The sequence below is a fragment of the Globicephala melas genome, chromosome 15 (genome assembly GCF_963455315.2).
Source record: "Globicephala melas chromosome 15, mGloMel1.2, whole genome shotgun sequence".
NCBI lineage: Eukaryota > Metazoa > Chordata > Mammalia > Artiodactyla > Delphinidae > Globicephala > Globicephala melas.
The window spans coordinates 75,861,873-75,889,444 of NC_083328.1; the positions used below are offsets into that span (position 1 = coordinate 75,861,873).

The 27,572-nt window shown below is 42.7% G+C and overlaps 3 protein-coding genes and 1 long non-coding RNA gene across 9 annotated transcripts in view; 2 read left to right on the forward strand and 2 right to left on the reverse strand.

Annotated features, from left to right (window-relative positions):
* ADNP (activity dependent neuroprotector homeobox) overlaps positions 1 to 706 on the reverse strand; it is a 30,099-nt gene extending 29,393 nt beyond the window's left edge. Inside the window, exon 1 of the mRNA XM_030839095.2 lies at positions 648 to 706. The gene's annotated coding sequence lies outside the window, so the exon portion shown is untranslated. The remainder of the gene's footprint in view (positions 1 to 647) is intronic.
* LOC115843231 (uncharacterized) lies at positions 1 to 15,686 on the forward strand. Of its 4 annotated transcripts, none has more exons than XR_009559164.2 (3): positions 1 to 254; positions 1,253 to 1,330; positions 15,290 to 15,686. It is a non-coding gene; the product is annotated as an uncharacterized lncRNA (long non-coding RNA). The 4 variants fall into 4 exon arrangements; XR_009559165.2 differs by having other exon boundaries at positions 1,256 to 1,330; XR_009559163.2 differs by lacking the exon at positions 1 to 254 and adding an exon at positions 445 to 547 and having other exon boundaries at positions 1,256 to 1,330; positions 15,290 to 15,685.
* Positions 2,454 to 25,615, reverse strand: DPM1 (dolichyl-phosphate mannosyltransferase subunit 1, catalytic). 3 transcript variants are annotated; one of them, XR_009559161.2, is made up of 10 exons: positions 24,715 to 25,611; positions 21,338 to 21,437; positions 15,862 to 15,895; positions 13,685 to 13,761; positions 13,575 to 13,600; positions 11,660 to 11,755; positions 8,266 to 8,334; positions 5,707 to 5,821; positions 4,600 to 4,805; positions 2,454 to 3,316 (listed from the first exon to the last, which is right to left on the reverse strand). XR_009559161.2 is itself a non-coding variant. In XM_030839098.3 (9 exons), exons 1-9 carry the CDS (start codon positions 24,873 to 24,875, stop codon positions 4,701 to 4,703), a joined length of 783 nt encoding a protein of 260 aa, XP_030694958.1. In that variant the 5' UTR covers positions 24,876 to 25,611; the 3' UTR covers positions 2,454 to 4,700. The 3 variants fall into 3 exon arrangements, 2 of the variants coding, with proteins under 2 accessions (XP_030694958.1, XP_060141509.1); XM_030839098.3 differs by having other exon boundaries at positions 2,454 to 4,805; XM_060285526.2 differs by lacking the exon at positions 8,266 to 8,334 and having other exon boundaries at positions 2,454 to 4,805; positions 24,715 to 25,615.
* Positions 24,943 to 27,572, forward strand: MOCS3 (molybdenum cofactor synthesis 3). Its single transcript, XM_030839097.2, has one exon. The coding sequence runs from the start codon at positions 25,197 to 25,199 to the stop codon at positions 26,562 to 26,564; it is 1,368 nt and encodes a 455-aa protein (XP_030694957.1). The 5' UTR covers positions 24,943 to 25,196; the 3' UTR covers positions 26,565 to 27,572.

The following is a 27,572-nucleotide window of genomic DNA, read 5'->3' on the forward strand; positions in this document are numbered from 1 at the left end:
AAATCTTTCGCAGCTTTCTGGATTTCCATTTTTTACCATCTTACTGCAAAGTTGGGGCTCAGAATGCTCGCAAGAGGTCGTGCTGACCAGGCAGCTGCGATTGAGAAAAGGGGGTGGTGGAGGACTCCGTGGTCAGGATAGGAGGGGAGCTGGCTTGTTGGGGAGGAAGGATTGCACAGGGGAGGCAAAGACTTTCACTCCGTGCCATGCATGCTCCCCGCCCCCCAATCTATTCCCCCCTCCCCCGACTAAAGGTGGGTAGACCTGGCAGAAAGCTCGTCCCAGGGATTGGGGGTGTGCGTGGGGGGCTCATTTTGGGCGGGGGGCGGGAGTAGTTACAGGGATGGAAGAAGCTCGATTCTTGCTGGGGGCGGGGTGGAGAGAGATGCCACTAGCCGCAAAAGCTCCGGCGGCCAGGGCGGCTGCTGGCCTCCGCGGGCTCACGGGGCGGGGAAGGGGGGTCGGGCTGCAGGAGGAGGCGCCCGGACCGCGGAGCAAGAGCCCGGGTAGCGGTCCGCGCCGGGGCGGGCGCTCCGTCAGCACCGAAGTATGCAAAGGAGCGTGTGCGGCCGGAGGGCTGGCGGTTTCAACAATAATGCGCCCGCGGGGCCGGCCGTGGGTCCGCGCGCGGCGGTCGCCGGGCTTACCTTGACTCGGCCTCGAGGCGCGCGCGGGGCCGGCGTGCTCGGGGGCCGGGCGGCGGCGGCGGCGGCGGCGGGCGGATGGCGGCGGCACGGCGCTGGCGGCGGCGAGGGCGCGCCCGGGGCCTCGTCGCGCTCCGGCTCGGCGGCCTCGGCGGGGTCCGGCTCGCGCCGCGGCCGCGGCTGCTGCCGGGGGGCGCGGCGGGCGCAGCAGAGCGGCGGGCGGCGGCGGCGGCGCGAGCGGCTCCCTCCAGTCCCCGCGCGGGCGGCGGCGGCAGCGTCGTCGAGCGGTGCAGACAAAGGAGGGGCGGAGGGAGGAGACGGAGGGTGTGGGAGAGGCGGCTTCACCGGCGCGGGCAGGCGGGCGGCGACGGCCGCGCTCCTCTCACTCCTCAGCAGCAGGGACCGAGAGAGGGAGCTGTGTCTGAGGAGACGCCAAAATCCCCCTTAGCGCTGCCCGCGGGAGGGGGAGGGGGCACAAGATGGCGGCGGCCGGGGGGGCGGGAGTTCAGTTCATGGATCCCGGCGGGCGGCGGAGGGGAGACCGGGCCGGCGGAGGCGGCGGCAGCAACGGGCGGGGGAGGGGGGGCTGATCCCGCGTCTCCCCTCAGCAGACAATACAAGCGCCTCGGAGCGAGTCCCCGAACCTGCCCTAGCCAAAATGGCGGCCGAGAAAGAGCGGAAGTGACGTAAGTATCTCATTAGCATAAGAGGACTCATTGTCCAGCTAACTAAGGGGGGCAGTGGGGGACAGTACCCTTCCCCCCCATAGACAACTCTTACTCCCACCTGTGTTTGCTCCTAACTTTTTCTGAGGGAGGGTGGCATCAGCACCCCCACCCCCACCTAAGGGACATTATATAATCCCCACTGAGGGGGAGCTCTCGCGAGAACCAAGAGGATTTGCCATTGACCCACTAGGAGGCGCCGCGGATAATGGCCGCAGTGCGCCTCCATGGCCCGTGTGCACGGCGGGCGCCTTCCTCTGGCCACAGCGCCGGCGGCGGAGGCACAAGCAGAGGGCCGCAGCACGCGCTGCACTCAGTCAGGTGGCCGCGCTGGGGATCCTTGCGCGGGCCCAGCTGGGCCTGGACTACATCTGGTGGGAGGGGGCGTGCGCGCAGCCCCGCGGCTCCACGTGCTGGGAAGCCCGCGCGCTCGGGCTGGGCAGCAGCCGGAAGCGCAGACACACCTGGCCGGTCATGCCCGACACCTCCTGCTTTAAATGAGGTGTGAGGGCCTCGTGCTTCACACACCCACTTGAGATGAGACCCAACCCCATGGATGCTTGACCCCTTGCGGGTGAGGTGCGCTATTCAGTGGACAGGCCTGCGTTTTACAGAAGGCCGGCTGTTGCCCTGGGACTGGACATTCTTCTGAATCAGTGATGGACTCTTCTCTTTGGCCTGAAGAAAACAAGTGGGATCCCTAGCGTTTGAGGCCACTGGGCTGGTGAAGCCCAAGGATGTGAAATGATGTTGCCAGTGGGCCTCCACAAGATCCTTAAAAACCAGACTGTAGTCCCAAGCCTTTTAGTGCTCCCACAATTTGCACAGCACAGGACACAACGTGGGCCTTTGTAAATTTAGGTCAACCCCAACCAACACATTGTGTTCTCAACATTCTTGAATCCACCTTTTATAGTTGAGTGCATATGAGTGTCTATCACTGGCTAGACATACTTAAAAGTAATAAATATCAATTGTGAAGGATTAACCAAACCTGTTAAGATGTGCTCTGTACATCTTACACTTATCTTTTGCTGTTTCTCTAAATTTCATGTTAAAATAGTTTCAAACCATACGTAACATCCACAAAGAATCTGACTTTACTGAAAACAGAACAAATTGTGGTTACATATAGCTCAATGTCTAAGGCTTCAGTTAGCAGGTTTAACAAGCTGTTTCATCCAACACAGTATTCCGTTAATTTCTGAAATTGTGATAAACTATATCTTTAAAAGCCAAATCAGTATTTCAAGGGAAAACAGCTGAAAAAAGTTGTAAGAAGGAGGAGGGGACCCAAAACATTCAATTTAGAGAAACAAAGATGAAGAAGCTAATTCCATGTTGCAGAAGACAGGCAAGAACTAATATGAAATAAGCAAAATAATTTTAAATTTAGTTTTCCTTAGATATACTTAGATTTCATACAGAGATAATACCAATACAAAGGGAGAACATCTGGATTTCATCCTTGGCCCCATTTACAAAGTAAAAAGGGATGCTGGATTCACATGTAAATGTTTAAAAAGATTTTACAGTGTTTAAGTCACCAGATTTACTACAAAAATCTATCTAAATAGTCCAGATTCTTTTCTAAATAACTTCCAAATGGTGAAAGTTTTCACTGCTCAAATAATTTACTGTAAATAATGATAGTGTTGTAATGATTGTGGGAATAAGAACCAAAAGACTAAACAAAGGCAAAAGGTACCTACCCTAGTGAGGTCTGAGAAGACAGTATTTTATAGTGGGCTCTCTGAGGTGGTTATTTAATCTCTGCTCCACAGAGTTGACAATGAAAATTTAACTTTGGGCTCAGACGAGAAAGAATCTAAACACTCAAAAAAAATTATTTTACATCAGTGGTAATAAATTTTCTAGTTGTTAGTAGTGATGAGAGAAGTCACTTCCCCAAGGAAGAGGGGTCCATGGTGGGCCAGCTGTTCAGCTCTGCATAAAAGGGAAACAGAACAGTAGAGGCCCTTATTGGAATGTGTCCTATGGATTCAACTATGAGAATTGGTAATGTTCAAAACGACACCAAAGGTTTTATACTCTGGTATTCATTTCTGGTAGGATCTGTTAGAAATGCAAATGGAAAAATCAGACTTGAAGTTTCTTCAGCAGCCAAATTAAGCCAGGAAAATGCAGTAGTAGGAATACTGTTCACTGAATCTGCTTATTAAATGACTTAGAGACGCCCCTTCCTTTTACTTGCTAAGGAAAGTCAATTTGATCTTAAGCTTATTTGCTCAAAGTATGCCTTACTCAAAATTTTAAAAGACGCTGCGTGATCTAAAAGCTATGCTATACTTGGAAATTAATCTTTTTTGCAATACCCACTTCAGGTGGGTGAATAGAATATTCCTGAGGGCTTTACTGAACACCCACCTGGCAGAACAGTTCTCTCAGCAGAAGAGCTACAGGGGATTTAGTCACGCTACTAAAGATGTATGCTTGGTTAAGGGTCCTGAAATACCATGAAAAATATTTTGAGGAAAAAAACATAGTTGTTTAAAAATTACTACAGCTGGGAATTCCCTGGTGGTCCGGTGGTTAGGACTCGGCGCTTTTACTGCCGGGGGCCCCGGTTCAACCCTAGTTGGGGAACTAGGATCCCACAAGCTGCACAGCACAGCCAAAAAAAACCCCAAAAAGGTGGGGGGGGCCAGAGGTGTGTATTTCTTTTTTAGTTCATATAGAAACAGCCATGTATCATATGTGTATTTCATGAATATAATTAGCACTCCTCTTACTTCTGACATGTATTAGGTATGAATCCAGAGCTATGAATACAGTTTTTGTTTGTTTGTTTGGTTTTTTTTGCGGTATGCGGGCCTCTCACTGTTGTGGCCTCTCCCGTTGCGGAGCACAGGCTCCGGACACGCAGGCTCAGCAGCCATGGCTCACGGGCCTAGCCGTGGGATCTTCCCGGACCAGGGCACGAACCCGTGTCCCCTAGCATCGACAGGCGGACTCTCAACCACTGCGCCACCAGGGAAGCCCCTGAATACAGTTTTTATAAAGAATATTTCAAAATCTTCCCCATGTAAGAAATCCTGCATTTGCATACGCTAATGAAAGCATTTTTATGCAAAAATTTCATATACATTTATTTATAGGTCTTAGTACAGCAAAATGTAAACGAAAATTGAGAACGCTGCTCATTTTTCTAATTTGACATATAAAATGGAGTTTCTCAGGAAAAAAGATTTGCATGAAATTTACCTTACCTTATGATTTATGTTCTAAGAGTACATTTTATAAAAATCAGCAACCAGGCTTCTTTTATGTTTAAATTGAACATGATTAAGTACAAATGAATAACTTTCTTTTATGTAGTAGCAAAGAGGGTCAATAGTCCTTTCAAGAAAGAGACTATTTCATTTCCTCCCAACTTGGATTCACCATAAACACGATCCACAAATGATATTGGAACCTAGTTAAAAAAATATATGTTAAGTGAGTCTTCAAAAATATTAGAAAGGAAGCATAGCAGGCATACAACAATTACTCATACAACAGAAACAAGATTAGTCCGCTGATAGCAAGTCCTTCAAGGTAAATCCGAATTATGGGATTCTTACAGCAACTGTGTGCACCTCCAAGTCTTCAAAATTAAACATGCATTTTACTATCTAAAAATAGGTCATCCAGCCAAAGCTACAAGTGTTTTGAAAAGCATTGATCCTGAATATTAAGTTGGTTTACTCAAGCTTCCAAGAAAAATTATATGCCCGAAGTAAAATGGCCTTTCACCTAATTTTTTTCAGTAGTCCATCAAATTTAGCTGTCACTGTTTTAGCACTAAGTTAACAATCTTATAACTTCCACAACAGTAGTAACATTCTAGTTAGCTATTTTCTTGCTCTGAATAAGAATATTATTGTTAAACAAGGAGAGTGTTCCCTAAGAACTTACTAGCCGGCTGGAAATATTACAAATCCCCTCTGCTCCCCCAATTCTTGCCCTTTTCATTTACTCATAGGCAACGGGCAAAAGGGATTCACCACTCATTTTTAAGTAGGGTGGCTGATGGCTGAGACAAGGGGAAAAGCAGCAGACTCATCCCATAATGCTGAGTGGTCAGAAGAAAGGGAAAGGAGAAAGAAGATACCGGTAACTTTTATTTATTTAAAAGGGAATGCTGCCTTCTGTTATGCTTTAAATCTTGGTAAGTCAAATATATTAATTTTAAAGAAATGTGAATTTTCACCCTTTTGCATGGACACCTGGAAGCCTTCCACATTTTTTTAGTAGTTTATGAAAATTAACCTTTTTATGATAAAGAGTATAACCCTATTGTTTCTTTATGAGGAGTATAACACTATTTACCATACCTCGCCAACAGTATAATTCAGCTGTCTCGCCCGAACAATCATCTCCATCTGGAAGACGTAGCCTTTAGAAACACATTTTTCTATTAATTTCTGTAAAACTTCTTTTCGGTATAACCTGTAAGAAATTAAAATGTATATGAACACCTGGATAAATATACATGCCTACATGTATCCTGACCTTACAAAAAGTTCACTGGTATTTATAAAACCTTAAACTTTCACCAGCCATTTGTATATAGAAAAGTTCTCACAGTTGATGATTATGATACATTTGTCCTGAACTGGAAAGGCCATAAAAATATTTGGTAAATAATTTGGGACGATTTTGAAAATGAATTCTTAGTATCTTTTAGAGAATTATCTTCCTATCACACTATCAGAAATTATAAAAATATGGTGATAAAGTGAATCATGTGGAGCAGAACCCCCCCATCGTTTGTAGTTTTTATTTTCTTAATTTATTTGTAAAGCTGAAAGGGGAGAAACGGTTTCAAATACTGGAACAACAGAGTTGACAGATGATGAAGCAACAATATAAACTAGGTAACAAGAAATAAGTAGTTAACAGACATTTCCTCATAAATGTCTATGAAGTTCCTATTTCCTGAGATCTAAATAAATTCCTGAGATAAACTAAGTCCCTCTAGGATGAGCTTGGTTAAGCTAGGTTAAGACAGGAAGTAGGGATCACAGGATGAGGCAATCCTGGTGGGAATCAGATATCAACAACTGAGGTCACAGTTAGACACTTAAACTGGGCGAATGCACACCCTAACTTTAGATGGACTGCAGGCCAAAGGCAGAGCTCATCAGATTTACAAAGAAAGACAGGAGCTGGGAAGTCCTATGGGTGAACTCAGTCACGTTCTTCAGGAGCTCCCTATTTTCAGAGTCACTGAGGTTAAAAAACAAAAAAAACCCTGAGCCTCAGTGAGTAGAAAGGCAGCAATTTCTACCTCTTTCTTCTTGCTGTTTTTGTTTCTGAGAAAGCTAGGTGAGGCAGTAACTTCGTTCTCTTGGTAGTTAAAGCCACCTGGATCTATAATGCCAGAGGGCTTTATACCTGGAACTCACATATTTTCTCAGGCTTCCTTTCAGGTTACCCCACCTTTTGGTTTTTCAAGCTTTTAGGTGGCTATCAGGCTAAAGCACAGTCCTTAGAGGAACCTGAGGGGGATTAGTGGTATGCACTCCTTTACCCACACAGTCTCCATCAGAACTCAAAAGAGTAAGTCTGGAATAAATGTGAAGAAAGGAGATTCTGATGGTAGTAATATTCATTCAATAACAAATGTTTATTGAGGAACCTACTGTGTTTCAGGCACCTTTTCATGTTTTGGGATTTTAGCAGTAGAAACTAAAGATATATGTCAAATGATGTTAAGTAGGGGAGGGAGGTCTGGGATTATGGGAAGAACTATGATGGTGGGATAATGGAATAACGTTTCAGCAGTACCTTTAAAACTAGGATTAGGCTACGAATTCTTTCCCTGTAAGAGTCACTTTATTCCCGTAAGAGTCACTTTGTAAGATTTATTTCTCTTCATTGCCACCCCTGCCTCCTCCACCACAATATCTTTTTTTTTTTTAATTACAATCTTTTTTTTTCCTCTGGAAATCAGAGATCTTTATAACACATTATTCATTTGCCTCGAAGTGTAGAACTGAAGAGATGTATTTATGGGGTCCCTATCTATCTTTTATACACCAAATTGTGCTTTCAAAATAATTTACATTTTAATTCTAGAGAGGTTTCATTTTCATTATCTGACCTCTAATTTGCGATGGCTCCTCTCTTCACTTTTGACTGTCTTACTATCTCTGAACTGCTATCCAACAGACTTGCAGCTGCACTAATGGTACTAGTTAACCTTCAACAACCAGCTCCTAAATTTGTGTGTTTGTGTGTTCTAATGAAGTATGGAAGAATCAACATTATTTAATGGATAGAAGCAAATGCCAAGTAATAGAAAGTATTAACCAATGCATGGGTCTCAGCCTTAAAGCAGATGAACAGAAATTTTATAGTTTCAGAGATAATACACACACCCCCAGAAACAAACAAAAATAAAAAAACCCCAAGGACCTAGCAGGAGGCTTCGCTCCATTTAAACAAGAATTTTTTTTTAATAAAAAACATGGAGAATAAGGAAACTGAAAAAGCTCTATATAAATATTAAAGATTTTAAACTTTTCTGTGGACAATGCTATAAGCTGCAGAAAACTACTGGAAGAGGCACTGTTTTTGAAGCCCATCTCAGTAATATCCTGAATGAGCAGTCCATGGTCACCTCAGGCCCCTCAAGGGCTGAGCAGCGATACTACTGTTAACAAGCACACGAACCTGTCATCCATACTCTTTAAAAAGTACAATATTTTCCCTTAAGATGCTTACGCTTCATTAGCAGCTTCTAACCAACTTCAGTCTGTCTTTTTTAGCGTTCCAGAACAAAAATGGGATAGAAACGAAAAGTATTTCTTTAAGTCATTATAAAGCAAGAAATTTAGGCAAGAAATTGTAAATAGTAGAATACACACAATCACAGGTTTTCACTGTACCTGAAACTTCCTGTTAAATCAGACGCTCCTGGTCTCAGCAAGATCTGAGTTATAAAATTGGCCCCACGGCTGCCAAATAAAAGATTTTCTTTATAAAGTACAATTTCTAAACAAAAGAAATACACCCAAGTGTAGAGTGCTAAAAATGCTACACTGACTTCATAAATGCAACACTATTTCACAAAAATGTTAATTCTATGGAACAAACAAAAATCAGTGAAAGGAGATCTGGTAGTTCTCATTTTTCAGAAAATAGAGATTTTTATTCTTGGAATGTGACATGTAGAGGCGACCATAAAACACTCATTCTTCCAAACTCTAGGTGAGAATGGTAATAGATTTTTTAACTCAACTCGCATATTTGCCAACAGTCATGATTTAGAATTACAAACATCTGTCAAGACAGCAAAAGTGATCTATCAGGGATCTGGAGTTTCTTTTTCAGATTCAGATCACCAAGTGATGGCAGTTTCCAACTGGGTAATAGGTCAGTTTGCATTAAAATGGCTTTTTAAAAAATTTTTTTAAAAAGGTGTGCAGGTGGGAGAAGGTTTTGGTTTTTGGCAATCTCTGGAAATTGACCAAAAGTTCCATTCTGAGACTTTCTTAGTCTGCTTCTATAACAAAATACCGTAGACTGGGTGGCTTAAACAACAGATATTCAATTCTCACAGTTCTGGAGGCTGAAAAGTGCAAGATCAAGGTGCTGTAGACTTGGTTCCTGGTGAGGATCCTGTTCCTAGCCTACACATGGTACCTTCTTGCTGTGTGCTCAAGTGGAGGGGGGCAGAGGGGCTGAGGGTGGGGGTAGGAGGAGAAAGGCCAAGCTTTCTTGGTTTCTTCTTGAAAGGGCACTAATCCCACCAAAAGTGCCCCACACTCAGGACCTCATCTAAACCTAATTACCTCCTCAAAACCCCACTTCCAAATACCAACATTCCCTGCATAAGGTACTTTAACACATGAATTCTAGCAGAAACATTCAGTCCATAACAATGACTTTAGGATCTGTGCTTCAAACACAACTAGGTATCAATCAACTATAATCTATTACTGACTAATAGCTATTATTAACATTTCAAAAAGATGTGAAGTACACTTGGAAAAAATGACTTTGGTACTGCAGCTATATTTTAGTGGGCTCAGATTATTTTAGAGTGTTCAGATTCAGAAAAAAGGTGTTTTTTTTTTTTTTGGCGGGGGTGTGGAGGGCAGCAGGGGAAGCAGCCTGGAGAAAACAGTTTCTCTGCAAAGCCAGGGTAACCATCAAGGGAATCCTTAGGAGTGTTTCTTTCTTTCTTCCTTCCTTCTCCTTCCCCCCTTCCTTCCTTCTTCTCCTTCCCCTCCCTCCCTTCCTCCCCCGACCCCCTCGTGCCCCACAGCACGTGGGATCTTAGTTCCCAGACCAGGGATTAAACCCAAGCCCCCTGCATTGGAAGTGCGGAGTCTTGACCACTAGACTGCCAGGGAAGTCCCAGGAGTGTCTATTTCATATAAATAACATGGTTAGGGATATAGCTGGCATAATGGCTAACAGAAACATTTTCCTTCAAATAGCTACAAAAAAATTCCAGGACATGGTTTACCCACCAAAATGGGTGTAATCAAAGGAATGTGAGTGTATATGTATTTATGTGTATGTGTGCGTGTCTGTATGTATATATTTGTACATCTATTTAAGGTAATGCATTTTAAAATTGGGGTCTTTTAATTAAAATGCAGCAAGAGTCAGACAGACTTGGGTTCAATTCTGGTTCTGGACCATACAAATGAGACCTTGAGCAAGTGATACAGACTCTTTCTCAGGAGTTTATACTATACAGTCAGTGCAGACATTAACAACTAATGACAGATACAACTCAATACAACTAAATGATCCAACTAAACGTTGTAAATTGTCTCTGACTGGGACTCCCTGATTTTAAATAGTAGCTTTAATGAACAATTCAGAGAGGCCTGAGAGATCACTGATTTGTTGCTCTCAACCTTGGCTGCACAACAGAATCATCTGGGAGCCTGTGAAAAATACTGATGCTCTTGCACCACCTCTGGAGATCCACTCAAATGGTCTGCAGTATGTGTGTGCACAAGAAAGGGAGGACAAACAGGGAGCAGTTGTGTATAATTTTCCCCCTACATGACTTCAGTGCTCAGGAGGATTGAAAACCACTGAGTCATCCGACCCCTTCATTTCACTGAAGACTGAGGCTCTTACATGTTTGAAATACTTGCCCAAGGTTTAACAGTTAAGAGGCAAAAGTGACATTAACCTAACAGAACCTTCAACAGGAATGAAGTGGGTGATGAAAAATACTATCAGTAAGAATTTATATAAAGTTATGTTGTTACACAAAAAGCAATAAGCTATATAGATCCTTTAGAGATAGAAACACATCTTCCCAACAACCTAGGTGCCATAGATTAAATATGGTCAAATATTCTTTGTGGGTCTTCCCATCAAGAGGTGGATTCTATTTCCCACCCCTTGATTATGGGCTTGCTTTGACCAAAAATTAATTTGGTGTTAGCCCCAGAGCCTAGGACTCAAGAGTCCTTGCAGCTGCAGCCTTGGTACTTTTGCGTGCTGCCCTTAGGATGCCATGTAAAGAAGCTGATCTAGCTTCCCAGGTAAGCGGCCACATGCAGGAGAACTGAGATGGCCCAGCCAACAACCAGTACCAACTGCCAAACATATGAATAAGGCCATCTTGGAGCCTCCAGCTGAAGGAAACTGCATGAGTGAGCCCAGGTGAAGTCAGCAGAGGAACCAGTAGCCAAACCACAGAATTTTGAGAAACAATAAATTGTTGCTGTAAGTCACTCAGTTTTGGGATGGTTTGTTACACTGTAATAGAAAACTGAAACAGTTTGTTTTATTTCCATCTTATCATGAGGAAAGTAAGCCTAGAAAAGGTAAAATATGCAAGGGGACACAAGTAATTAAAAGACACAATCAGGACTTTAACCCAGGTCTGCCTCCAAAGCCTCACTACTTTATGCTGCTTAGTAAAAGCTGAAATCATGAAGTGTCTTAAATTATTGAAAAATATATATGGAAAAAATTACATATTTAGTCCAAAAATATAGATGAATAGTTCACTTAAATCAAAGCTGAAGGTCCAGCAGAACAAACTGTGCTGAATTAGACCATTTCTACGAAAGGTTCAAAGGTTTATGCAAATTTTTCCCAAGTGAAAACCATCCAAAATACAATACTCTAACACAGGAAAAACTGTGGGTAAGAAGCTATCTGGGAATACTTTCTGGAAGTTACAATCTGATCCCACAAACTCCAAGGCAGCATGGTAATTTAATCCAAATACCTGTTAAAAACGTATTTCTAGTAGTTACACTAAAAAAAAAATAGAGAAATCATGAGCACATACATATATACCTGATTATTTTCCTTTTCAAATCCCAGCCATATACACCTCCATTTCCTTTGTAGCGAGTTCCAGAGACAATGTCAAAATTACCCTCCTTTTGCTTCCTGCAGAAAAAAATAAATTAGCTGGCAATTAGAAAAAGCTGTTGAGCTTTCAACAGAATTGCTAAAGCAAAGCTTATGAGTATTTTTAATTCTAACAGATATCACCAGAAATTACTTTCCAAAAAGGCTGTAGTAACTCATACTTCCTCCAGCAATATCCATGTTCATCTTCTATCATCTTATTGGTGCTGGATGTATTGTTCTATATGTCTTTAATTTTGAAAAACTAATAGTAACACACGGTTATTTTAATTGCATTTCCCTGACTACATCCCAGGGTGAATATCTTCTCTTAGGTTTATTAGCCATTTGGACTTCTTCTACACATGGCCTGCTTGTATCTTTCACCCATTTTCTACTCCACTGGTTCTACTGCCTTATCAGGTCAAAGGAGCTTTTGTGTATTGGTGATCTAAGCAGAGAAGGTATTTCTGAGGTGACTTTTATACAGAGATCAAACAAGGAGTAGTTGGCCATTAAGGAGCAGTGAAAGAGCACTTCAGGCAAGGGGGAGGGGCATAAGATGAGTTCAGAATGCAAGGCAGGGGCCACATCACGAGTGATTTGAGGGGCAAGTAAAGGAGGGTGGATTTTCCCCCATGTGTTCACAGGAACTCCTGGAAGTGTTCTAAATAGGTGAGTGACCTGATCTGATTCTGTTTTTGTGTATTTAGCTTACATTCAGAACAGCTTCCAAATTCTTATTCTGAGAGGTGTCATGGTCTCTTGGGTTTTCTAAAAATATAGTTACATTACCTGCAAATAAATGTAATTTTGTATCCTTTACCAATATATACTAAACTCTTATGTTACAACATTACTTAAAATCTCCATGTTTAATGATAGGTGGTACGCCTATAATCATTGATGAGTTTATTGGAAATGACTCAACATTTTACCATTTAATAAGACCTTTGTGGGGAAATTCCTTGGTGGTCCAGTGCTTAGGACTCTGCTGAGGGCCTGGACTAAAACCCTGGTCGGGAAACTAAGATCCTGCAAGCCACGCAGTGTGGCCAAAAAAAACCAAAAACAAAAACAAAAAGTAAGACCTTTGTGTTAGGACCAGGTTGTCTTCAGTATGTTTTCCTTCAGTATGGTTTCCTTCTATTTCTACATTAAAATTTTAATTAGCAATGGCTAGTGAATTTTACCAAATACGCTTTACCATCTATAGACTTAATCACGCTTCTTTTCTTTTCTTTTTAAAAAATATTTATTTATTTATTTGGCTGTGCCAGGTCCTAGTTGCAGCACACAGGCTCCTTAGTTGCGGCCAGCAGGCTCCTTAGTTGTGGCATGCAAACGCTAAGTTGTAGCATGCATGTGGGATCTAGTTCCCTGACCAGGGATCCAACCTGGGCCCCCTGTATTGGGAGTGTGGGGTCTTAGCCACTGGACCACCAGGGAAGTCCCCAGTCATGCTGCTTTCTTTGTTAATGTGATAAATGAATTTTTTTGACCGATTCCTGATTTTGGCATTCCTGGAATAAACCCCAGGTATTCACAGTGTTCTACTCTTACGATGCAGGGCTTAATTCCATTTAACAGGGAAGCTGCTTTTCATATTTTTCTGTAGTCTGTAAGAATTAGGTAACAAAGGAATTATCTGTTGATTACTCCTCTCAGGGCTCCTAAAAGATATCATTTAGTCACATAACTAAATATTTACATGTCTCAAAGCTATACCTTGGTTTCATTTTTGATAGCAAACTTAAAATAGCATGAGTATTTTTAATGAATGAAAAATGAAAATAAGTACAAAATCAATATAAGGTAAATGATTTGAATAATTCTTTCAAATATTAGAAATACCTACCTAATGAATTCAGGAATAAATTTTGGCTGAAATTTAGAAACAATAAAGAGTAGGTCAGTAAAACAGGCTAAGACTATCATAAATAGCCTCTAAAGAAATATACCACTCACATGGTGTGAGAGATCAGCATCCATGATGACTACGTAGTTTCCTGTGGCATGTTTCACCCCATGAATATATGCAGTTCCTAAAAATGAAAATATTTATATCCATTAAAGGAAATCACCAGAAATGCTCAGGTATATATCTGAACAGGGAAGAAATTGCTAAGCACCTCTGAAAAGCATACATTAGTCCTCTAACATCCTATTTGTTATTCTCCATCAAAAACATCTCTCGGGCTTCCCTGGTGGCGCAGTGGTTGAGAATCTGCCTGCTAATGCAGGGGACACAGGTTCGAGCCCTGGCCTGGGAAGATCCCACATGCCGCGGAGCAACTAAGCCCATGAGCCACAACTACTGAGACTGTGTGTCTGGAGCCTGTGCTCCGCAACAAGAGAGGCCGCGATAGTGAAAGGCCCGTGCACCGCGATGAAGAGTGGCCCCCGCTTGCCACAACTAGAGAAAGCCCTCGCACAGAAATGAAGACCCAACACAACCAAAAATAAATAAATAAATAAATAAAAGGGCCAAGCATTTGAAGCCCTTAAAAAAAACAAAACTCTCAATTTCATTCTTTCATCTCCAATTTCACTTTAGTCCCGGGCACCATCTTCTGATGCGTGGATCCCTACCTAACCAGTCTCTCTGCTTCTGCTCAGCCCATCACCCCTGTCCCACAAAAGCTATGCAGTGAGTGTATTCTACACTGGAAGCCTGGTACACTAGAGCCCTGTATCTGGGGCCAAAGGTGCAACTAGCAATTACTTAGCCACCCTCATGCTTAAATATTCCTCGGGGACTTGGCAGGTAAGGGTGACTGGTCAGGAACAGGATGTGGGAATTCCTGCATTCTCTAGCCCCAAATCACTACAGTATCTTATTAGAAAGGCAGAACTCTTCTGACTTCTTTTGTTAAGAAGTGATTATCCAGGGACTTCCCTGGTGGCACAGTGGTTAAGACTCCACGCTCCCAACACATGGGGCCCAGGTACGATTCCTGGTCAGGGAACTAGATACCACACGCATGCCGCAACGAAGGAGCCTGCAAACCGCAACTAAGGAGCTGGTGAGCCACAACTAAGGAGCCCACCTGCTGCAACTAAGAGCCAACCAGATTAATTAATTAATTAATTTTTAAAAAACATGACTACCCACAGCTTTTTGGATTTCCACTGACGGGTTAGTAATTCTTGGTGGCTTTCATGGCAGTTTCAAAATTATTTCAATCCCAAAGAACCTTCTGGATTCAGATATTCAGAACATTTGATCATGCCATGAAACTGAGGGTCTTCAGGACAGCAGATACTCAATTTTCAAGAACTGTGCTTCCTCCATGCTCCCCCAATTTTTCAGTAAAATTATACCACTTTTCAACATAAAGCAGCTGTGACCAACAATAGAAATAAAGGCATTCAAGATTTTCATCTTAGAATGACTGACCTCATCTCAGCTTTTCTATAACCCCTTACATTTTAAAGCTGGAAAAGCTTCCTTTTAAAAAAATAAACACCTTTTAAAAACTTGTAACTTCAAGAACTGTTCAAAAGACTTACAGCTAAGGCAGTGTGCTGGTCTAAATGTTTGCCCTTAGATCCCTTCTCTGTTCTTTGCAGGGTACTATATTTGTTTTCTTGTCAACTGGTTTCCAAGCAGCTTTGGGAGGCACAGGAAGAAGGAAGATCTCAAGGAGAAGGGGAAAAGTCCAAGTGTCCTCCCCTTTACTCTGCCTCCCAGCATGGACCAGATTCCATCCATGGCTCCCACTTCTGCCAAGCATCCCTGACTCCACCATTCTAGCTCCTCTGGGCAGCCCGGGTTCCCCGCTCTAAAAACACCATCTCCTCCATTGTTGCTCCAGCCCAGGAGCGGTAGTGAGCTCCAGCTGCTACTAATCTCTGAGTAGCCCCACTGTTCCATTTGGCTTCTCAGCAATTCCTTCACCTGTGTAACCAGATTCTCTGTATTAAATTCCCTATATTGAAAGAATTACAGTGGTTTCTGTTTTCCTAAGTGGGCTTTGCCTCATACAGGCAATTCAAGTTAAACCATCTGAATATCATTAAGATCATTAAAAACCATCACAGGAGGTGACTGTATTTTGGCCCTGTTCCAAACTGGGGAAATACACACTGGATAATCTTACCAAGGCAAGGAGCAGGCATGAGGGGTGAGAGGTTCTACTTACCTAGTCCCAACTTTTGCTCCCGTGGTCTTAGAAGCTGTAAGAATAAGAAATGGCATTTTAACACAAATAATAGAAAATCTGACTAATAAAAACTCTTTTTTAATAAGTGCTCACTCATTTTAACAGAAATACAGCTGCATTTATTAGACCTTAAAGCAGAATATGCTTAACATTTTTTGCCAAAGTAAAAAAAGCATTTAGTAACAAATCAAATAATTTAATAGCTTTCAAGGAAAAGTAACATTCTTTCACCCAAACCCCACAGACCAAATCTTAAACTCCGCCCCCTGCCGCACCCCAGAGCTATCCACCAAAAAAACATTTTTTTATGTCTATTACTTGATTTATCATTTTAAGCAATATCTATTGATTCCTTCCTAGGAAAACTGAGTATTTAACTCACTTATTCTATACCTTTTTGGAATATTTGATAGCCATGCTTGTTTTCTCAATTCCCTTTGTGATTTTAAATGTTGATACTCCATCCACTTATCTTGACTCTATGCTTGGATGACCTCATCTTATTCTCTATTGGTCCAATGACATGATTTCAGGTTATATTCCTAAGATTAAATTCTTTCTCCTTACAGTTTGTCAATTAGTCTTTCTACACTTCTTGCTCCATATATAAACACTGACTTAGTTGTTATTTCCCTTTTTCTCTAAATTTCTGGAAAAGTAGAACGCCAAGGTTTTAGTGCTAAGTTTCTGAGGCAGGGGGCTCAAGTAGACTAACTACTGAGCATTTCTTATCCTCCTCCCTCCCCCGCCCCCCGGCACTTGCCAGTGGGTAAGCAGGTTGCCTCAGACTGCAATCTCCAAAGTATTTGCAGTTTAATTTAAACAGGATAGATTTTCTCTTTTTTTTAAAAACTACACGCAAGCTGCTATAGGTCTAGGGGAGGAACAAAGATGATAAAATACATTCCTACCCCATGAGTTTTTATATAGAGGAGAACTAGACATTCAATCAATCATCTATAATAATTACTATTCACTGAACAAAATCAAACCAGACATGTCAGGTTTTATTTGATTTTGTGCTTGACTGTTACTGACAAAATACTGACCTCATCTGGTATTTGCCCTGAAAAAGCAAATCCTTTAAAGTTCATCTTAGATTTTCTATAACTGTATGTTTTAGCTAAAAATCTTTTTTTCAAACAAAGGATAATTTTGTTATTTATAATTTTCAGAACGTTCAAAAGTTTATATAAAATACAAACCACGTTACATAGACAGGGTACCATGGAGCAGTTAAAAGAATGAGGTAATCTGGTGACAAAAGACGACCAAGGTATAATTAAAGAGTAACAGAGGGCTTCCCTGGTGGCGCAGTGGTTGAGAGTCTGCCTGCCGATGCAGGTGACATAGGTTCGTGCCCCGGTCCGGGAAGATCCCACATGCCGCGGAGCAGCTAGGCCCATGAGCCATGGCCGCTGAGCCTGTGCGTCTGGAGCCTGTGCTCCGCAACGGGAGAGGCCACAACAGTGAGAGGCCCGCGTACCGCAAAAAAAAAAAACAAAAACAAAAGAGTAACAGAATGACACAGAAAGACTGCATTTCTGTTCAAAAACAAAAACACACATGTAAAACCACATTACCTGGTTCTATAGATGTAGACACACACACACGTGCACAAAAAGGTCTGGGGTAACATATACCAAAATGTGGACCGGGGTTCTCCCCCTGGAGAAGGGACTGGGATGCAGATCAAGAAATGCTCATCAGAGGCCTATTCAGTTTTACTGGTAATATTTACATTTGACAAGAATATACTTGTTGGGCTTCCCTGGTGGCACAGTGGTTGAGGGTCCGCCTGCCGATGTGGGGGACGCGGGTTTGTGCCCCAGTCCGGGAGGATTCCACGTGCCACAGAGCGGCTGGGCCCGTGAGCCATGGCCGCTGAGCCTGTGTGTCCAGAGTCTGTGCTCCGCAACGGGAGAGGCCACAACAGTGAGAGGCCCACGTACCACAAAAAAAAAAAAAAAAAAAAAGAATATACTTGTTTACTTCTTATGTAATAAAAAGTTCAAATTGTTTCATCTCCTGTGCTTTACTTTCAGACTGCTAATTCCACCCCTCTCCTTTTTTTCCCTCCTCACATCAGTATGATTGCTTTTTCTTACACGAGGCAGGATGGCTTAGTAGATGACTATGGAACCCCCCTGCTAATTTGCTGTGTGACCCCGGGGCAGTAATGGGCACACAGAGCTCACCTCACTCAGCCGTCATCAGAAGAAGCTGTGAATTCACAGGAAGTGTGTGTAAGGGTACAGGGCACATACCCTGAAGAATGCTTACCACAACTGCTTAGAAAATACCATACGACACTATGATTTGTTTGACAAAAAAACTTACTTTGTAAAAATCTTTATCGTAGAAAATCTTGGTGACACTTCAGAAAACGATATCAATTTCCACTAGGATCAACACCATTTGAGTGGATCTGTTTTACTGTACTCTCGAAAACGGGTTGGGAGAAAGAATAAAAATAAATCTGCAGCTAAGAAAAGGCTAATCGTACTCTATTTTGCAATTCTTATCAGTGAGGCTCATATTTTTTTCACTTTTGACCATCTGTAGTTCTTTTTTTTTTTTGCATCGGCAGGCGGACTCTCAACCACTGCACCACCAGGGAAGCCCTGTAGTTCTTGTTTTCATGAATATTTATTTCTGTACATTTGATTAGGATACTTATCTCTTTGTCAGAGAAAATATGTTGGTATTTGGGGATGAACCAAATATTTTTAAGTAGTCAAATCTCTCAATCCTATAGTTATGCTTGACATTTAAAAAGTAATGAATGTGTGTTACACTTCATTATCAAAACAATTTTTAAAAATACTAAACTATAAATAATGACAAAATATAGATGAGTCTATCTGATCTCAAGTTGGGGGATGAAACAAGCCATGTACATCAAACATAATAGAAGCCCTCCAAATCTCATATCTCCCTGCCCTGTGATCACTGTTAACAGTTCAGAATATGTGCCTCCAATTCTTCTATGGTCCCACTCCTGCCATTTATTAATTACCTATGTACCCTTGGAAAGTCACTTAACCTCTAGTCTGTTTCCTCACCTCAAGAGTTAAATTTTTTTTTCTTTAGCTTTTTTTTCTAAAATATTCATTTCAGCCAGTTTGAAAGGCTAACAAAGCATCTGTGAATATTTTATTTGAGGTATTGTAAAGTGGTTCCTAATTTTTCCCCCAACTAAATATATATATGTCACCTAAAAAGCTATGCCCTCCCTGGCATAGCTTGTTATTGGCGCGTGCGCACACGCACACACGTAATATTCTAGTTTAAATGACCTAAAAGTGATAAAATAATGAATGAATAGGGAATTTCCCTGGTACCACACGGAAATCATGATAGTAAATGATATTTTTTTCCTCATTATTTTAAATTTTGTTGGATTGATGGGAAAAGTGGAACCCTTTGAAGACCATGTTGTTTTAGAATTTGAGATCAATTCATCAGGCATTCCTTAAGATCAATCAATCACACCTCAAGGCTGAGGTTCTTTGACAAAAGTATTCAAAACACTGTTAGGTTGATGTTCCCAGATTAAATGGAAGTGCATAATGAAAGTATTCTATACATTATGTGAATCAGTAGCCCTGGCCCAGAACTTAATAAAAACTGAGGAACTGTTGGCCAAAAATATGAACCTAGCATTATCGGAAGTCACTGCTAGAAGGATGAAAATCTCAGTTTTTATCTCCTCTGTACACTTGTACATCTGCAGACATTCAGAGAGGACTGAGGTGTGCTAGTTCTGTGAATTGCTCGTCTGTGAGATGGAAAGAACCTCTAGTACAGGATAGATTTACCATGTATATAAGAGTAACACATTTCTTTAAATGCTTCTCACCAACTAAGATCTCCTCCAACTGCATAGAAATTATTTCATTATTGGGACTAATCAAGAATATCTGGACCCAGAGCCTATTCCTTTTTTTTTTTAATTTTATTTACGTATGTATGTATGTATGTATTTATGGCTATGTTGGGTCTTCGTTTCTGTGCGAGGGCTTTCTCTAGTTGCAGCAAGTGGGGGCCACTCTTCATCGCGGTGCGTGGGCCTCTCACTATCGCGGGCTCTCTTGTTGCGGAGCACAGGCTCCAGACGAGCAGTCTCAGTAATTGTGGCTCATGGGCCTAGTTGCTCCGCGGCATGTGGGATCTTCCCAGAGGAGGGCTCGAACCTGTGTCCCCTGCATTGGCAGGCAGATTCTCAACCACTGCGCCCCCAGGGAAGCCCAAGCCTATTCTTTATGATGCTTAATTGCCATTTCTTGAAATGCAAATATCAATAAAGGTTCTCCAAGAGACTTCTTCGTTCCTTTTTATGGCTGAGTAATATTCCATTGTATATATATGTACCACATCTTCTTTATCCATTCCTGTGTTGATTGACATTTAGGTTGCTTCCAGGTCCTGGCTATTCCAAGAGACTTCTTTATTCCTATATCAATCGTTCTCTGTTGGGAAGAGGGACAATTCTGCCCACAAAGGGAGGGACACTCGATGTTATCCAGAGGTATTTTTGGTTGCCACACTGAGGAGGGGGGCTGCTGCTGCATCTCGTGGGTAGAGTCCAGGGATGATCCTAACATCCTACAACATACACGACAGTCCCTCACAGCAAAGACCTATCAGGTCCCAAGGTCAGTAGTGCTGAGATTGAGAAATTCTGGTCTATACAAATTACAAAATACTCCAAGCCTAGAATGTGTTTTCTAATTAAACCTGGATTTAATGTATGCTTTTGGCCCAAGAATTAGCTGAAGTGATCTCACAAGTATGCTCCAACGTTTATAAAGCCAAAACACTGATCAAAAATAAAAATTACAAAGCTATTACAAAATGAACTCTACATCTGCCTAAGTTACTCCTGTAGAAGAACAACAGGCTTTAAGGCACAGTGGGAATATCTAAAGTTTAAGACTCAGAAAGTCAATCCAAATACTTCCACAAGACTGTTCTACAGATAAAAATAAAAATGCCAAGTTCCCTGAAAAATCATGTTTCACATGAAAACAATCAGTCACCTTTCCCAGCTACAAGCTAGCTGTAGGCAGGATTCTCTACTGACAGTATGAGAATACCTAGAGAAAGGGAGTGCTAAAGAACAAGACACATTACTAACTGCAACCTAGCTCTACCAATATTCCTTCTCATTTCAGTTTCATGCTTTAATTCTGCCTCTCAAGGAAACTGATCTGCAGAGTCAGACATAAAAACAGAGTTCATCCAAAGGCTCACTATCTTGCTGTAAACCTACCACTGACTCAACATATCAAAGACATGTAAAATCTCAAGCACAATGAAAATGCATCTAAACCCCAAGTGTGTAAGTTGCTCTTTAACTTTTTCAGTTTCTAGACAGACTGAATTTAAGCACTGTTCATCCATCATCTTTCCCCAATATAAACATAACTGATATGATAGAAAAATGACTTACAATTTTGTCTGACCCATAGATCTTCTCCAACTGTTCAGCAACATCCCTTGTTCCATCTGGGCTTCCATCATCTATGATTATAATTTCATAGTTGAAGCCACTAAAATAAAAAAAATTAAATTTTTTTAAATTTAAACTACTGCTTGGAGACAGTAGTCTCAAATGAAAAAATGATTTTAAAATCAGTAATTCCTCCCCAGTATAAGTGGAAATTTATTGCCATGTTAAGCACCAAGGAAAACTTTAATTATCAAATGACATAAATGTCAAATATTTACTATGTCACCTCCCAACTACGTACGTTGCTGGAAAATGCTATACAGTCCTGATATGTTAAAATTCTCACAGAAAACATACTCTTTCGTTAAAAAAATTATAGTGATCATATATATTATATACGATAGGATATCATATAAAATTTTATACCTACTTGGGAAATGGAATTGTGGAACTTTAATATCAAGTCTTAGTTACATAAAATATTTCAAAAATATATTTGAAGATATCAAGTCAGCTGAATAGCTCTGGGTGATTATTCTTTTTAATTTAATCCATGAATAGATAAATCTGATTTAATTTCACCCTTAAAATACCCACTTGAGAATGGTGACAGTCTTTTACATCACTATTTCAAACAGTTATACCCATTATCCCACACTATCAAAACAAACAAACAAAAAAACCCAACACCCCCCAAAAACCAAAAGAGCATAGAATGACAAAAGATGTCAGTGCTTCAAAATTAACATCTTTTCGTTGTTCCCATTAACTTCATGTGACAGTTTTTATTCTAAAAACAAGCCAGCACAATACTTGGATGTACCTGTGATCACCATCATATCTCTCCCCACCTCCCTTTAAAGAAAACATTCTTTTTGTTAACTTTATTGGGAAACTTAAGGGGAAAGAAAAGGAGATACAGACAAACCCCCGAAACCCAACATTCTGCTTCCTCTGGTCCTGCTTGAAGAAACAAATGCGAGGAAATCAACCAGAAAACACATTCTATTGTTAAAAGCTTTAAAAAGTCGGCCCCAGCAAACTTGGAAGAAAGCAAAACACATCCTATCTTCTAAGAGTACATAAGATGACTTCAGTTTCCAACAGTGCATTAAATTTGGCTCGTAAAGCCAAAAAACGTTAAGATGTTGGACTTCTCTGGTGGTCCACTGGTTAGGACTTTGCCTTCCAGTGCAGGCGGTGCAGGTTCCATTCCTGGTCAGGGAGCTAGGATCCCACATGCCTCGTGGCCAAAAAAACCAAAACATGAAACAGAAGCAATATTGTAACACATTCAATAAACACTTAAAAAAAAAGTTAAAATGTTAATTCTAGTTGTTGTTCTGAAAGAGATATACTTCATAAACAAATGGAGTCATTCATAAGCAAAATTACTGCCCTCTCCACTTCAAAGCACCCACACCACCTGAGGGTGAGGTAGTTAAAGAAAACAAGCTGAGCACACTTTAGATTACCTGACTGCCGTCTGAAAAGAAAATAGCTGTTTCCGTCATTAAACTTCATTTTGATTAAAAAAAATCCACCCAGAAACTACTGAAAGGTAAACTGCACTACATAAAAAAATTAAAGAATAGAGCAAAAAATATTGTATAATCAGAAGACAAGCTTCAACAAGATCAGCTACATGACAATTTCTCTCATCTGGAAAGAGCTTGAGAAATCAAAATATAACTTAAAGAAAAAAGGGTTAAAAGCTACGGATAAAAAAACTTTGAAAAGCCGCGAATGTGAGGATAGTTATTTCATTCAAAGAATTATAATCAAAACAGCAGTATCTTTCACCAATTAACATTTCCAACAATGTAGGTTTAATAAAACTGGCTGGTTGGTGGGGCAACAGGCCCTCTCTGATGAATGTTGGAGAGTCCTAAGCCGGTACTATCTTTTTTGAGAGCAATTTATCATTAAGTATCAATCTAAGCACATCTCTGTCGACTCAGCAATTACAGCACAAAGACTTTATCCACGGTATACTAGTAAAAGTAAGAATGTGTAAGGAGCACTTCTTACATGTCAAGCACTTTTCTCAATGCTGTTAAATACGTTGTGCACAAAGTCCCTATTCTCATTTGTAAAGTTAAAGTCAAAAGAGAAAAACAGAAAAACTCTGGAAATAATCCGTGTTCATTGATATGACCCGGTTAGAAAAATTATAACACAGCCATATGATATTACCCAATTTTCACAATAATTTGCTAAGTTTGTATGTGCTGATATGGAAAGATCTTCAAAGATTTACACATGGGGCTTCCCTGGTGGCGCAGTCGTTGAGAATCTGCCTGCCAATGCAGAGGACATGGGTTTGATCCCTGGTCCCGGAAGATCCCACATGCCATGGAGCAACTAAGCCCGTGCGCCACAACTACTGAGCCCGTGCTCTAGAGCCAGCGAGCCACAACTATTGAAGCCCACGCTCCTAGAGCCCGTACTCTGCAACAAGAGAAGCCACCACAATGAGAAGCCCGCTCACCACAGTGAAGACCCAACGCAGCCAAAAATAAATAAATAAAATAAATAAATTTAAAAAAAAAAAAAAAAAAAAAAAAAAAAAAAAAAAAAAGATTTACACATGATCCCATTGGTGCAACCGTAAAACAAGTTACTTCGTACTGATACCACGATTTTCTGAAGTTTAAAAAAAACTGTATAACTCTTTCAAATTCAACTCCAAAATCTCTGTTTCTAACAATCACATCAAACATCCACCAGCGAATCTGCCCTTCTGCCCTCTCCAGAAAGGATGTCCAGCCCAGCAGCAGCTCCCTAACCCACAGAGCCCAAACCTCAGGCTTACATAAGCCCTCAGCACCCGGGCGGGAGTGAGCGGCCTCACTGAGAGTCCTGGCTCCTGCCGCAGATCCTAACCACCTAGATAGAGGGAGGAGTGAGGTCAGGCTTTCGGCCTCGCAGTAATTAAAAGGGTGGCTAGGGACTTCCCTGGCGGTCCGGTGGTTAAGATTCTGAGCTCCCAACGCAGGGAACATGGGTTCGATCCCTGGTCCGGGAACTAAGATCCCACATGCTGCGGGCGCATGCCAAATATAAAATAAAACAATAAAAGCAAACAAGTAAAAGGGGGGCCAGCCCTTCTAAGAAAAAAGCGGGGTGAGGTATAAGGGAGTGTATAATAAAGGAGTGTGTCACAAAACCCAAGGGCAGAGATAAGAACCCGAGACACAGAGAGAACCCGGGAAGTATCCGCCTCCTTCCTCGTAGGGTGGCTTCCTCCCCAAGGCTTCCAGCGGGAGACAGAAGAGAAGCCAGGCAGGGGGCCGCCTCTCGCAGCCAACTGCCGACACCCAGGCCGGGAAAGCCAGCTCATCTCATTCCTCTAGGAGGGCGGCCGGGCGCGCTACCTCTCGGAGAAGCTCTTCACCAGCAGCCACACAATGAGCGGTAGGTTCTCGCGCTCGTTGTAGGTGGGCAAAAGCACCGAATACTTGTCTTGTCGCGCGGTGCGCGGCTCTGGCTCCCGCGGAGACCTAGTAGACGGTCCACTCGCTTCCCCGGAGGCCATGGCAGAGCTGCACCAGGCGCCGGAAGCGGAATGACGTCAACGCGGCGCGGGAAGAGGACGCGTCGGAACGTACTAAAGCCGGCAGGAGGGGGATGGTCCGGGTGGCGAGTTCTAGACCTCCTAAGGCTCTCTGCGTAGTTCCATTGGAAACAGTCAGGACTTGTGACTCTTTCAAGTTGAATCTGACGGTTGCTTCAGAAAAATACATATCTGTTAATCACCTTTCCCCAAGCTCCATAGAGTTGTTTAGTTTATTCCAGTCGCAAGACGAGGGAAAGCCGGAAACGGAAATGCCTTTGACAACCTCCCAAAGAGGCTGCCATGGCGGCCAGGGAGGAGGTGCTTACTTTGCAGGCTGAAGTTGCCCAGCGTGAGGAGGAGCTGAGTTCCCTGAAGCGGAGGCTGGCGGCGGCTCTTCTGGCCGAGCAGGAGTCAGAGCGGTTGGTTCCGGTGTCTCCCCTGCCGCCGAAGGCCGCCCTGTCCCGAGATGAGATTCTGCGCTACAGCCGGCAGCTCGTGCTGCCTGAGCTGGGCGTGCAGGGACAGCTGCGCCTGGCGACCGCGTCCGTGCTGGTCGTGGGCTGCGGGGGGCTCGGCTGCCCACTGGCGCAGTACCTGGCAGCGGCCGGCGTCGGCCGCCTGGGCCTTGTGGACTACGACGTAGTAGAAGTGAGCAACCTGGCCCGCCAGGTGCTGCACGGCGAGGCACTGGCCGGCCAGGCCAAGGTCTTTTCGGCTGCCGCTACACTGCGCCGTCTCAATTCGGCGGTGGAGTGCGTGCCCTACGCCCAGGCGCTTACGCCAGCCACGGCGCTAGACCTGGTTGGCCGCTATGACGTGGTGGCTGATTGCTCCGACAACGTGCCCACTCGCTACCTGGTTAACGACGCCTGTGTGCTAACCGGCCGGCCCCTCGTGTCGGCCAGCGCCCTGCGCTTCGAGGGCCAACTCACAGTCTACCACTACGGCGGTGGGCCTTGCTATCGCTGCGTGTTTCCGCAACCACCTCCGGCGGAGACGGTGACCAGCTGCGCGGATGGCGGGGTGCTTGGTGTGGTTACCGGGGTCCTGGGCTGCCTGCAGGCGCTGGAAGTGTTGAAGATCGCTGCAGGTCTGGGCCCCTCTTACAGTGGCAGCCTGTTGCTCTTTGATGCCCTCGGAGGTCATTTCCGCTGTATTCGGCTGCGGAGGCGCAGGCCCGACTGTGCAGCTTGCGGGGAGCGGCCCACTGTGACTGATCTGCAGGACTACGAAAGCTTCTGTGGCTCCTCGGCCACCGATAAGTGCCGCTCCCTACAGTTACTGAAACCAGAGGAGCGAATTTCTGTCGTCGACTATAAGCGACTTCTGGATTCCGGGTCACCCCACGTGTTGCTGGACGTCAGGCCTCCAGTGGAGGTGGACCTGTGTCGGTTGCCTCACTCCCTACACATCCCTTTGAAACATTTGGAACGGAGGAATGCGGAGAGCCTGAAACTCTTGGGAGAAGCAATCCGGGAAGGGAAGCAGGGCACACAGGAAGGGGTATCTCTCCCCATTTATGTGATCTGCAAACTGGGCAATGACTCCCAGAAAGCCGTGAAGATCCTGCAGTCCTGGACAGACTTAGACTCTTTAACAGTTCGGGATGTTGTGGGAGGCCTCATGGCCTGGGCTGCCAAAATCGATGGAACATTTCCGCGATACTGAGATGGCCGGTAGAGTCTGACCAGCGAAAGATGTGGGTTGTCATGTTACCTAAAGTTTTTTTGCCTTTATGAATGTATTTGCATTTTTTTCAGTAATGTACGGAACAGCCTGGGATTCTCCAATATCTGCGGATAGGTGGACTTCTTTTTATAAGGAGCTTTTTAATTGTAACTTACTGGGTGATGTAGCAATTAAGGGGTTATAACACTGTTCCTCTGAACTGTCTTGTGTTTGCAGCACTTGGATGGTGTGTTGAACAGGTGGGATAGAATGTAAGTGACAGGACTTTGTGTTTTGAACTGCAGGTCATTTGCGTGTCCTGCCTTTTTTTTTTTAAATCTCCCAATTAAAAAGCTCTTTAAAGTTGTCCATTTTATTGCTTGGAAAGGTGTAATATAGTTACTGAATTGATCATGGATGATATAGTTAAGATAAGTTTATTGTTTACTAAGACATTCTTTGGGTGTTATTTCTAATTCAAATGATGGAACATGCCCTAGAGAATTCAGTGTTTAAAATGTAAATTGTTAAAACATTAAAATGAAAATTAGCTGGGAAGTGGTCATTCGATTAAATATTTTCAGTTAATAGCCAAGTAAGATATTTACAGTCTAGCAAGATAGAAACCACCTTTGTAGCATGTCAGTTTCTTTTATAAATTGCTGTTGTTTTCTTAGACTTAACTTCAGGGTCCACCTTATGTGGACACAAACAGAAATTTCTAAACTGTGTGGTTTGGCTTGCTTTGGAATCTTCAAGTCCCAAGTCCCAGCCTTCTGCCCTCCCCTGTCCTTTTGTCCCTGTCCAACCTGTTATTTTTATTTTTGTCTTTACTGTATGGCCAGAATGCCAAATATAATATTGAATTAAAGTGAAATAATGAACATTCTTCTCTCCTTTGCAGTTTCAGGTGAAGAACTTTGAATATTTAACCAATATTACTTGTTATTGCTTTACTGTAGATAAATACCTCCTATCAGATTAAATAAAATTCTGTATAGTTCTGCA